General features: G+C 24.9%; 1 protein-coding gene across 1 annotated transcript in view; it reads right to left on the bottom strand.

Annotated features, from left to right (window-relative positions):
• Positions 1–37: 37 nt before the first annotated feature.
• LOC136972295 (ATP-dependent 6-phosphofructokinase-like) overlaps positions 38–13,566 on the bottom strand; it is a 55,101-nt gene continuing 41,572 nt past the window's right edge. The window contains exons 12-19 of the mRNA XM_067266857.1: positions 9,800–9,943; positions 9,565–9,635; positions 8,850–8,937; positions 5,751–5,903; positions 5,428–5,654; positions 4,643–4,754; positions 2,356–2,564; positions 38–495 (exon numbers count right to left, since the gene is read on the bottom strand). Coding sequence (XP_067122958.1) covers positions 372–495; positions 2,356–2,564; positions 4,643–4,754; positions 5,428–5,654; positions 5,751–5,903; positions 8,850–8,937; positions 9,565–9,635; positions 9,800–9,943 — 1,128 coding nt within the window. The 3' untranslated portion in view covers positions 38–371. The remainder of the gene's footprint in view (positions 496–2,355; positions 2,565–4,642; positions 4,755–5,427; positions 5,655–5,750; positions 5,904–8,849; positions 8,938–9,564; positions 9,636–9,799; positions 9,944–13,566) is intronic.

Here is a 13,566-nt window from a genome sequence, read left to right as displayed (position 1 = left end):
AAATTTTTCTTCCTGAGGAGGGAGTCCCCGCCCTGGACCCCACCCCAGCATTGCACATAATATTCGTTTTTGCAAAAGATTCATCTGCTCCCCATTAAAAGCCCTCTTTTTCAGATTCTAGATCTGCCGCCGGTCAAGGGTGCCGCGATTTTTTATTTTTCAATCAGGGGTGCCACTCAATGAAAAAGGTTGAAAAACACTGGTCTAAGCTTATTGTACTATTGGAATATTTTTTTCCTCTTACTATTTAAAATTTAAAAGGATTACAAAATTTCTCTAAAAGCATGCAGAATAAATGCAATAGAAGAGTTATAACAGCAGGATAAATAAATAAATAAATAAATAATTCTGATAACAATTTTAAAAACATCTTAATCCATTTCGGCATCGCTGGAAAAAACACTTGCTTCTTTTTCGTAAGTTGATTCGTGTTTGGCAAGAATACGTAACAATGGTCTCAACTTAAGCCACCACACGTGATTGGGAATTCTATGTCTGAAATAAATAAATAATGATTATTATTAATCACATTTATTAGTTTCAATTAATAACTATTATTAAAATTTTTTTCTTTAATCTTGTTGTAAATATTTTTTATAATCATCAAATGTTTAAAAAACAATTATATGAGATCTGATAGAACGAAAGCATTTGGTTCTAAGTATATAAAATATTTAGTTTTTATTATGATAATGCAATTAACTTAAATTACTAAAATTATTCCCTGTTAAAATCAAATCAACGTAAAACAAGATGTGAAACTTTTATCTGACAACAAACATTTTTTAAACAACTCAATAACCAGAATGATATAGTTTTTTTAAATTTGTTAATTAATATTAGGAATTGCAAATTTTATATATGAAAATTAAGAATATTCAAAATATAGAAAAATATTTAAAGTAGATGTAAATCATTCATTATTAAATGTCCTTGATGGAAAAAAGCAATATTATCACCATATATTAAAAGTAGAATGATTATTATGATTTGTATCTGTAATATAGAATACTTCCTGTATTTTGGATGATTTTAGATTTTTATGACCTCATTTAAAATTCAAAGTTAATCAATTATTAAAATAATATTAAATATTAGAGAGATATATAGCATAGCAGCTATGTATTTTCAATATTGCATTTATTTAAGTGATCAAAGTCACTGAAATATGATAAATTTTGTGTTAGACAACTAATAGTCTTTTAAACTGAATTTTTAAAAGCTGATAATTGAAACTTAACATCTGATATTTGACTTTTTCTATCTTTGACAACTAGCAATACTAATTAAAGTTTATAATTTGATTATTCAACCATCCAATATAAGATAGATTTTACATAATAATATTTTTATTACATTAAAATCAATACATTCTTTAAATACTATTGTCTCAGTTGGATACAATGATAAATCATAACATAAATTAAATCTGAGTAATAGAAATAAACATTTAAAGAAATGTTTATAAATATTGTATTTGGTAAAATATCTGTTGATAATATTTGTACTGTTTTTATGTTTATTTAATCTATACTCTGAAGAATTATAAATATGCAAATAAATTTTGAGCTCCTTGCTAAATGCTTTAAATGCTATTGATAAATATGGTAATGGACTCTTGCACTGATGGTCATATGATACAGACATATGCACAGTAGCAGCACAGCTGTAACAAATTACACATTGATCTACCTGTACAGAAGTCTAAGGAGTTGTGTTCAAAATCTATAAAACTATATATCAAATCTTTGTAGTGATGATGATGTTATTCTCCATAACATTATTCAATTATACACTACTAGTTTCTGCAATTGCAGAATTAGTAGTGTACAGAAGTTAAGGTATTTAGAACCTCTCTTATCAAGCACTTTCCAATTTTATACTTATGATATGTGGATGATGCACTAATTGTTTGGGATAGATCCTATGAAGAATTATTGAAGTTTGTTTTTTTCCAATTCCTTAATTAAATTTATATGACTACATATCTAAATATATTTGTATATTCAATTTTTTCAAAAATTTATCTAATCAAATCTTCAATAAAAATATCTTTAGCAATTTTTAATTAAAATTTTGAAAATTAATGTGTTGTGCAACAGATTAATAATGAAGAGTATCAGCCTATAAACTTAATTTGATAAATTATTTAATAGATTATCAAACAAATAAAAAATTTATGTTATCTTTCTACCTTCAAACTGTATATTACATCTGACAGACAAGCTTTGTCTTACATCATTTTTTATATTTTTGATGTATAACATGTTTACTTAAAAGATTTAAAATATTTTAATATAATACAAATTGCAAATAAACTACAATATAATTCATTCATTAATAAAAACAACTTACTTGAAATCAGTTTCATTTTTAAGTATTTGGACTGGCGTGAAAACATAATTTCTTCTAACAAGTCCTAGTAAGACAGCTGTATCTGGACTATCACAGATAACACTTCCATCTGGCTGTCGATGCTTTTTTACTTGTTGAATTAGCCATGTTGCTGCTTTTGCTGACATTTTTGTTCCAAAATTTCTGTCAAAGGGAGATGGACTTCCACCCTATATAATTTTCAATTTGTTAAAATAAACAATAAAATTATTTGAAATTAAACTTATCATCATACATATATATTTTCCTAAATAAAATATAATAATTGTAGTACTGTTTGAAATATAAAATAGTGAATTGTTTAATAAAGAAATTTCCAATCAAACTAATTTTTCCATTCCCTACTTAATGTCATGTTTATAAAAAGTTTCATTTTCGGTAAGGAATAATTATTGTTGTTAAGTAATATTTCATTTACAGCAATAGCTTTCAATTGTTTGAAAAAGATTAATATAAAAATAAATAAAGTTTATGCTGATTTGTCTAGATTGTAAATATCCTATTAATGGATTATGTAAAATATCATGCCAATCCATAAAGTTTCTAAAAACTAATTTATGAAAATTATTAGATTTGATCTTATTATAAATTATCATTTATTAATTCTTATTTTCAGAAACTCATTATATTTCTTATTTTTCATTTCTTTGATTTTAATGCAAGAAAATTATTTCTTTTGTAAATTTTGATCTTTGCTTATCAGTTCTTAATTATTAAATACATAATATATTATTAGAGAATCCAGATGTATCTAGGAATACTTCAAAAATTTTTAACACATTAAAAGCATCAGATCTGTCAAAACTACCAGATAAATTAGTTAAACAGATCATTATTGCATCAATTTATGTTTTAATATTTGTTTTCAATTTCTAATTTTAAATTTAATATATAAGATCACATGCATCTTTTTAGAATTAAAATTGAAATTACTTATATCGTGAACAGATTTAAAATTAAAATAACGTAAAAGTTATATTTCCTAAAACATAGTTTCAATCTTCAGAATGAATATCAGCATTTCTGATTTTCTCCAGATTAAAATATAGAGAAAATTATTTATTGTCTTTGTAAAGTACGGTAGTACTTTTTGTAAAGTTTAATGGTGTGAGAAAATATTATTTCCAATGGATGCTTTTTCCTGAATGTCTTTAAAACTAGATTTTTGATTAGCAGCATATTCATGAAAAACTACAATTCCAAATGTATCATTTTAAGAATGTAATGACACTATTTTGTGGATGATAATGCAAAATTATCTACAGTACATGTAGAAGAATATTTTAAAAATGAACACATGTAATGAAAAAACAAGTAGCCAACTTCTGAATCTAAGCTCAAAGGAATATGTAAGATGATGTACAAAACTGCACAGATGTAAATTAAAATTTTTCAAAAACTAAATCTATACTTTTTGAAAAGAAAACATTAGTGCTAACTGTATTGATCAATTATTTTTATTGTGTAAATAAACTTAATTGATTTACCTTTACTGTAGCACCTGTATATCAGTTTGAAATTATTATATATTAATCAACTTTAATTCTTAAACATAAATGCTGTTCATATATGTTTTGCAATAGCAATTTATATATTTTTAAACAAACTGAATAGTTTTAGTTTGCTTGTATATTTTTATATAGAGTTTTATTTAATTCATGCATATATGATTTAAAATATTTCAAAATTTATGAAGTCTTCTAGTAATTTTTGATGACAGAATTAGGTTGACAAGGTTAGACAATATGCCTTAAACATGTTAAAATGAAAACAAAAAAATTTTTTATGTATAAATTTATCATCTTTTCTTGAGTCTAAAATGTTTCATAAATTTGAAATTAAATTTTAAGATTTTTTTCATATAGAGAAAAGTTTTCGTATACCCAATCTTATTAAGTTTAAGTGACAAGTCAAAAAAACTACAAATGCAATGAAAAAAATAATGTGTTTGGCAAATCTGTTTCCAAGCTCTTCTGCATATACAATAACTATTTGTTTTAATGTTGCATCATATCAACTTGAAGGCATCTTAAATGTTAAGAGTTTAAATTAAATGCTTATTCCAACAAAATTCATTTCAACTAAGATAATCATTAAGCAGATAGTGATAGGTGAAGATTTTCAGCTGACTTCAAATGTAACATTTCATCAATTTTAAGAAGTATCTCTGTTTTGGACAAACAAAAATAAGTAAAAAGTGCATCAAAATTGAAGGAATATAATGTTTAAAATAAAGTATAAACTGAACCTGTTGCATATGTCCAAGAACATTCATTCTAGAAGAGAAAGTGTCTTTTCCTTCTTCTGAATATAGACGATAAATAAATTCAGTAGAGTAATGTTCATTAGCACATTCATTTCTGTAAAAAATAACAAAGATAAAAAAAAAATCAGTATTTTTAAAATTGATTACAAAATATCATTCAAATTTCTATTCTACAATATAAATGACAATATAAATTTTATACTATAAAATATGATTTATTACTAACGTAAAGGGGTTGAACAAAATAATGTGAACACTTGTAATATTCCAATTTGTACATTTCAGTAAACGTATGTTGTTCATTTTTACAATAAAAATTTTTGACTGTTTAGTCTGAAGACTTAAAATCACTTTGTATAATTAATAATATGAATGAGTTATTTTCTAAAAAGATAGAGTCTAAACAAACAGAATGAGACATAGAAGTTATTTTAGATATAGTCTCTATAGAAAATATATTTTTCAAATTGATATTAATAGACATATCTTACTCTAGAGCTGGAAATCATTTATTTCATTAAAATATCTTGAAGATTACTATTTGGAAGTTGTTATCAATGTCTTGTTATTGACACACTCTTAAAATTTATTTATAATATTAAATATAATTTAATATATTTAGAATTTTTTATATCCAACTTTTAAATATATAATTATTCAGTATAAACAAATGACTGTCTTATAAATTAAAATAATAATTTAAAATAAAAATGTTATTTCAGTAATTTTTTACAACTATCTAGCTTTTAATAAAATAAAAGATGTACCTTAAAATTAGGCCTCTTTTTACACCTTCTTTCATCTTAGCTTTCATATGAAAAACATCTCCCATTAAATCTTGTATAGAAAACTGTTCTTCAAAAATATATGCAGCATCCGCTCCACCAGCTAATCCTGCAAGAGTTGCCAAATATCCAGAATAGCCACCCATAGTTTCAACAACAAAAACTCTACTTTTAGTGCCTTGTGCGGACTGACGTATTCGATCACAAATCTAAGAAGAAATATATACATACATACATACACACATACAAATATTTTTACTTAAAAATGATTATTTTTGAGTGGATAATTTTAAATTATATCTTACTTCAGTAATTTCATTAAGAGCAGTATCAGCTCCCAATGAAAATTCTGTGCCAGGAACATTATTGCTAATAGTTGCAGGAATAACAATTAAAGGTATGCGTAATTCTGGATATTTTTCTCTATTTTCAGCCATCTGCAGAACTGAATAAAATGCCTGTAAGTATTTATTTCATTAATGGAATTATATGTCTCATTTTGCAAAAATTATTAATTGTAATAATTTAGTATTGAATATGTTTAAACATACTGTTATATAATGAAATTTCATTCAAACAATAAACAATGTTAAATTAATTGTTAATTTAATAAACAAAATAGATGCCAACACACACACTCCTGGAAATTTTTTGACTTTTTGGATTCAGGGGTCACAAAACATTGAGATTTGCAAAAAACCCAAAGAGTCAAATTTGACACGATTACAATACTTTCCATGTTACATCCATAACAGCCAGAAAAGTATAAATATCTCTGTCATAAAGCACATAATATTTATTACTTTCTCAGCTGTTGTGTGTATAACATGGGAAACTATTAGAATCATGTAAAATTTGGCCCTCGGTTTTTTGCAAATCTCAATGTTTTGAGACCCGATGAACCCAAAACAGTAAAAGAATTCCATATGTGTGTGTTGGAATCTATTTCATTTAACATCTCATCAGGATGGAGTACAGATTAAGCAACCAAATTTGCCATGATAACTTGTATATAAGGGATACTGATGCTATTAAATTTTGAAGTATGGAATGCAACAGGATGAGGAGAAAGGAGGGTCATGTGTCATATCTCAAGTGAGGGTCAGACTTAATGAAAATTTTACTTGTATGAGTTTTAAGCTCTTTTGAAATGATGAAGACAAAATCTTAATCATTTCAAAAATATCCAGTTACTGAATTACTTTTTAATTTAATAACATACCAATGATGCCATTTTGGATGAATGATGCATAAATTAATAATAAGTTAAATATATCCAAAAACAATATAAAGAATTTAACATTAAAGCATATACTGATAAGATCATATCATACCAGTATAAGCTTTTTGAAATAAATTATCCCTAAATCCAAAATGGAAAATAAGAAATAAATTGCAATTTAACCAGCCAGTTTGTTAGTTTAACATGCACAAAAATTTTTATGGGATGTAAAAATGTACAGGGATCAAACTGTCAAAACAAAACAAATCTGAATATTTAGCATAAGTAGGGAGACAAGAGGTTTCAAAATATGCTCATAAGTTTTTCTTTCTCCAAAAATTCTACATGCAACTAAATAATTTTCTGAGGCTTGCCTTAAAATGAATCATAATTAATATCATCTTGAATTTGTCAAAATCATAATATTCCTGTTGGAGCTAAGTTTACTTTTGGTATCTACCTATACAATAATGAAGAAGAAAAAAAAAAGTGAAACAAATTACATTAATATAAACCAAGAAAAATAAAATACATTAAAGTGAATTTTAATGATACTCAAGACAATTTTATTTTTACACGAGTATCTGAAAAATATTAATTTGAAAAAAGTTTTTAATGTAGAATTAATATCTATCAAAGTGTCCTTTTTTACTAAATTATTCTAGTGACATGTTATAATTTTATAATACAAATTAAATTTTCTTTGCTCTGAAACAAAACATTAAGAAAATTTATATTTAACATCTTATGTTGATATTGTATTCAATTAAGTCACTATAAAAAGATAGTTTGTCTGCCTTCTTTTTGTATAGGTAAAATAAATATATCTGAATGCAGTTTTTAATGCTAAGAGCAAATGATTGTTCTAATTTAATTATTATAATTAATTTCTTTTAATGTATCAATATTAAAATAAAATTCTTTAAAGTCCCAAATTAACTATATTTAAAAATTTTTTTGCTGTATGCAGATTTCCTAGCTTTGCATTAAATAAATAAATGTACAATATAACATCTTAAAACAAATATTGAAAATGGCTAGACCAACAGTTATGAATATCAAATTAGAACAAATTAATCTTATCCAACAACTGATAAAAAATGTTTCCTAACATAATAAAAAGGGATATAAAAATACTGAAATATAGAAAACTTTAAATATCCTGACAAAAAGCAACAATAAAACTATGGTTTAGGATAGTTCCATCTTAATTGGCATTTTTTTTTTGCGGGTTGCTTTGCTTATATCTAAGATCACCAGCTGTGTGATTAATCCTTACTCACTTTCTCACAACAAGAGTTGGATCCCATTCTTTTAGAGGTGGACTGATAGGCTAACAGACATAAAATTTGATATAGGTCTATTTGAACACAGATTTCTCTTAGCTGAGCTCATTATGCTCATCTTTAAAAAAAATTCATCTACTACTTCAGAATTTATAATTATAATATATCTTTTGGTTTACAGATATTTTTAAAAATACAACTAAAAAGCTTCCTAAATCCTGGTACTTTCTAGAAAATCCAAAATCAAGAAATTTCAGAAAATCTAATTGACATGCAAAGTTGTCCAAGAAATATATCTATTGTCCTTCATATCTTGGATCCAGAAAGGCAAATGTTTATGCTAGAGCTTATCACTTGTACCCATAAACTGAGCAGAAAACATTACATGCTTAATTAATTGTGATAGGTGGTTGCAAATCAATTGCAATTGCAGCATTGACAAGTTCTCACCTGCAAACATTGCTCTGATGCATACTCTTTCTTCTTCATTCTGCTCTACTCTGCATTGGACTGTTACAAAATTGAGTGTCTTACACAAACAAAGACTTTTGTGATAAATTACCGAAATAAATATTACAAGTACAATTTTAACAATCAGTTCATCAAACTAAAAATATTTTTGGAAGCAATTCCGCCAAACTGGTTGATTCCCATCACTATTTATAACTATTGAAAATCATAATTTCAATAAATTCAGATTCATTTATCAGAAGCTATTTATTCCAAAGAAATTTAATGAAATATGTTGTATTTTGACTTCTAAAAGAAAGGCTGACAAAAATAATTTTTAGTATTTCTGATAGAATACTGTCATATTTCTATAACATTGTCTTTTGTCAAAGAAGCATTAAAATATTAAATACTTTAATGCTTCTTTGACTCTAATATAAACTTACCTCAAATCCACCAATTACCAGTAAGCCACGAATTTTATATTCTCTAATTTTTTCTACAACCTTGTCCATATGAGGTAGAGGAAGAGTTCTAAATAATTTAAAATTATAGTTTCATTACAAGAATGATTAAAAAATTATTCATTTGTAAACATTTCAAACTAGAAATTATGTTAATTATACAGAAGAGTGGCAAATCCTTTTAAGTTGGTGAACCATTGTTATGTATACTGTATGTAACTTAAAAAAAACTTATTTGAAATCTGAAGCTTTGGTGCACATAATTATTTTTAGAGAGATGAAGTACATATATTGTAATTATAATGTACTAAGAAAAGTTGACTGATCAAAGAATGATGATAAACCTAATTAAATACAAAATCAAAATTAATATAAACTAAAATTTTGATGTCATTTATATAACAGTAACAATGTCATTCAGATAATGTAAAACTATTTTATAACATTTTATATTGAAGAGTTATAATCATAAACTATTACAATAATTGTTATTTTATAATGAAAATTAATATTTCTCAAGTACAAGTGTTTCAAAATATAAACAAATAATTCCTAATTTAACAAAATTCTTAATATTAGTAGAAGAGAATATAATAAGTAATTTTTAAATAATATAGTTAAGTCAATTTTGAATATATTATGATTCACATACAATAAGGAAAATTGATAAACAGTTAATATAAAATAAAACAATTACCTTTTTGTACCAAGAAATGCTCCACCTTGTCCAACCCATCCATTTACATCTCCCCAATGTAAATGTCTTACCTGAAATAACAACACAATTTAGTGATAATAATAGAACATAATACTATATCGAGACCTTCCAATTCAACATAAAAGCAATCTTATTTTACACCTATTTTCATTAAGTTTGTTTTTATAAAAAAGTTACAATGTAATTATATACAATATACAAAATAATTCCTTACATTTCCTTCAATTAAGCCATCAATACCCTCTTGAATGCCTAAAACAGTATCACCAGTAAACATGCAATTTCTAACAAATGATCTAACAGCTGCATTCATACCGCAACATGGTGCACCAATATGCATCACAGCATATACATCACTCTATGAGAAAAGTAAATATGAAAATCAATTTCATATTAATTCTTATAATATAAATATATATATATATTATATTACAAATTTATAGTATAACATATAAAGTGTGACTAAAAAGAAACAAGAACAGTATTCATATTGTGTTCCACTTGTTTACATCTTACTTCTGCTACAGATTCCTTTTTGCTTTGTTGCAATTCTTTCTGTTTTAACTGAGCCGTGTATCTTGAAAGAGTGATGCTTTAGTGAAAGATGAGTAAGATTTGTAATTAATTTTCTTATGAAACTCAGTAATAATAGTGCAACAAAACATCAGAAGTTACAAAAAGTGTATGAAGAGGAAATCATGAGCCAGGTATGTGTACAAACAACACAAATAGTTCAGAGAGAAGCATGATGATGTTTACAATGACAAAAAAATAGAAATATCATTAATTTTAATGATAGAAAAAACTGGTGAAAAAAATCTACATGACTATATATCAAGATTGTAGGATCAGTATTTAACTAATCACTTAGCACAAGCATAATGATAAATAATAAAAACAATTTTGACAATAATTGAGCATGAAAAAGGTGTACTTGAACAGGAGATGCATTCTGGAGTTTTCAGTATGAGCCAGAAATGAAGAAATAGAGTATGTGATAGAAAACTTCTCTCATTACCCAATTCAAAAGAAAATAAGAATGTCTCAAAGACCAAAGTTGCACTTGTGGTTTTTGTTGATTGTCATGATGTCCATCATTAATTTGTTATACCAAATCAGTCTTTTATCCAGACACTTTACATTGAGATTTATGAAGACTTCATTAAAAAAAATTAAAAAGATAACCAAAATTGTGGCCAGATAAATGATTTCTGCATCATGAAGTGTTATTCCACCTGAGTAGTGAGGAAATTTTTACTAAAAAAAACAAGATTATCATATTGAAGCATACATTTTATTTGCTAGATCTGGTGCCGTATAATTCTGTTTTACAAAAGTAAAACCCGTCTCAAACAAAAATGATTTGAAGTAGCAGAAAGTATTCAGAAAAATATGAGAGAGCAATTAAAGATGATATCATCTCTTAAAGACTTTCACCATTATTTTATTTCATGGAAATTGTGAATAATGTAATGTATTGCATATACTCAGCCAGAGCATTTTTGAAAAAAGATAATCATTGAAATCTTTATATCTAAAAGAATAAATAATATAAAAAATAATTCTCATCTCTTTTTAGCTGCACCTTGGATGTTGTACAAAATAATAATAATAGTATTCTTCTTAAGATAGCATTTTTAAAGCAAACATCTTCAACAAAACACTAAACTAAACTAAACAAAAAAATTGTATTATTCTTTTTATAAATTAGTTCAAAATATAATTTACTAGTTCAAAAGCTAACACATGATGGATAGAATTCTATAATAATTAAATAATCTATATCATCTCTTACAGAACACCTGATAAAATAACTACTACTACAAATTTACTATGTTCATTCAAAAAGCAATACAATAATGGAAATGTTACTGTAAAATGTTGTCTAACTCCACATTTTTATAGGTTAAAATGTTGTACAATATGTTGTGTACATTACTTACAGTTACATATTGTACATGAACTAATTGATGTGTCATATGTTACAAATTTCAGCTTATATAAACAATATAAAAATTATTTGTCTTTTATTAAAAAGATTTTAAAATAATTTTCTAAACAGGATTAATAGAAAATAGCATTTTAGGAAAAGTTTAAACTTAAAATAATTTAGATTTTGCAAGAAAAAAAACTTGAATATTTAAAAATCATTCATTACAACTTGTGAAGTTATGTATACAAAAATATTGCAATTAAAATTATATTTCTAAATAATACATAAATGAAAAATTTAAATAATATTTTTATGTAAGATATAATTTCTGGATATTTCTATAGCATTTAAAGGAGTATGAATTACATTAATTTGTCCAAAATGCATTTTGTAGTCATTTTTAAATAGAAATATTTTAAAATTTATGTAGTGAATAGATATTTACTTTAGATTTTATCATAGTTTTGCATAAAATGGAATTTATATACACTTCTTAATATACACATCTTATTATACTATACAATTAAAATATTACTTTGTGTTGATGTTTATTACTTGTATTATTTTTTTTTCTATAATTATTTTAATAATTAATATAAAATAAGATGTATTTAAATGACATAACATAACATGTTATGTCATTTAAAAAATGTATTAATGTGTGATATGTGCAAGATTTTAAAACACATGACATAACGTGTTTTGGAATCTTGTTAGTACTGATAGCATTAGATGACTGAAAACAATATCCATAACTGATTCTATTGTACTGATATAAAATTAAAAGTAAAATCTGAAAGACTTCGATCCATTTTTAATAAGCTACTATTTTGAATTATTTACCCATTATAATAAATGAATGTTAACACTATAACCCAATATGTTCTGAAAATACAGTAAAGTTCTTATTAACCAAATTATTAGATTATATCTTCAGACATCAGCAGAACTTAATCAATGGGATACTTTTTCCAAAACAACAAAGCAATTATGCTACAAAACATTTTTGAAGTTATCCTTTTTTTCATTATATAAATTTTCTAAACTATACTTTATCTTTATGAATCTGTTTTAACTGAATTTTTTAAAATTAAAAAGTGAATAGTTAGTATCTTCTGTTTTACTGGTTATAGTAGTATCTACTGTGTACATGCCAACAATTAATATTTTCCATAATTAAGAAAATAAGTTTCATATTAGTCAGTTAAAAAAATTTTATTAATATAGTTTTGTTTCATAATGATAAAAATAATTCAATTTGTTGGATTGTCTTCTAATTGTGTTTAAATCATGATTCAAATCATGTTAATATGGTAGTGAAAAATTTATATATTTCAGTTTAAAAATTTGATACTTTTCAATAAGTTTGAATTTTATAATTTCATTAGGTCTGGAGATGTTATTACAAATAATAGCAAGTTTGCGCATGACATACGTTACGTTATAAAAAGGTCTGTTATAACTTTATGCATAATATACCAGCATAAGATTAAGAAAAGTTTTGCATTAAAACTTTACTTTTTAAAAGTGTGGAACCAATCATATTTGACCCATTATTGACATCAATGCATCGTTGTCGTTATGCATGTGCAAATAAGAATGTGCCAAGTGTTTGTTGGCCATATTGGTTTTGCTTCATAGTTGTTTGCAATCTTGCTTCTAGTTATCATCTGTTAATTATGATCAGTGTAAAAAAACTTGATTTAGATTTATCGTTAGAACAATTGAAACTTCTAAGAAGAGCCTTTCATTCATTGAATATTCATTGTTTTATGCTGAGACAGTTTAAGGTATTTATTATATATAAATAAAATAAATTTATGTAGAAATTTATATAGAAATTAATTTATCTTTAAATAAACCCTGTTAGGTTTAAATTCTGTTAACAACGACTGATGAAAAAGCATATCCTAGATCAGATTATAAAATTTAAAATGCTTATTATATTTTTATGATGTAATGGGCTTGGATGTGCAAATGCCATCTAAAGTTGTGTTTATAATTATAATGTATGGTAAATATAACATGACATATGTCGAGCACAAACT

Source organism: Centruroides vittatus, unplaced genomic scaffold, assembly GCF_030686945.1.
Source record: "Centruroides vittatus isolate TY-2023 unplaced genomic scaffold, ASM3068694v2 contig_1057, whole genome shotgun sequence".
NCBI lineage: Eukaryota > Metazoa > Arthropoda > Arachnida > Scorpiones > Buthidae > Centruroides > Centruroides vittatus.
Note: the sequence above shows the minus strand (reverse complement) of the source record. Positions and strands in the feature narration are given on the sequence as shown.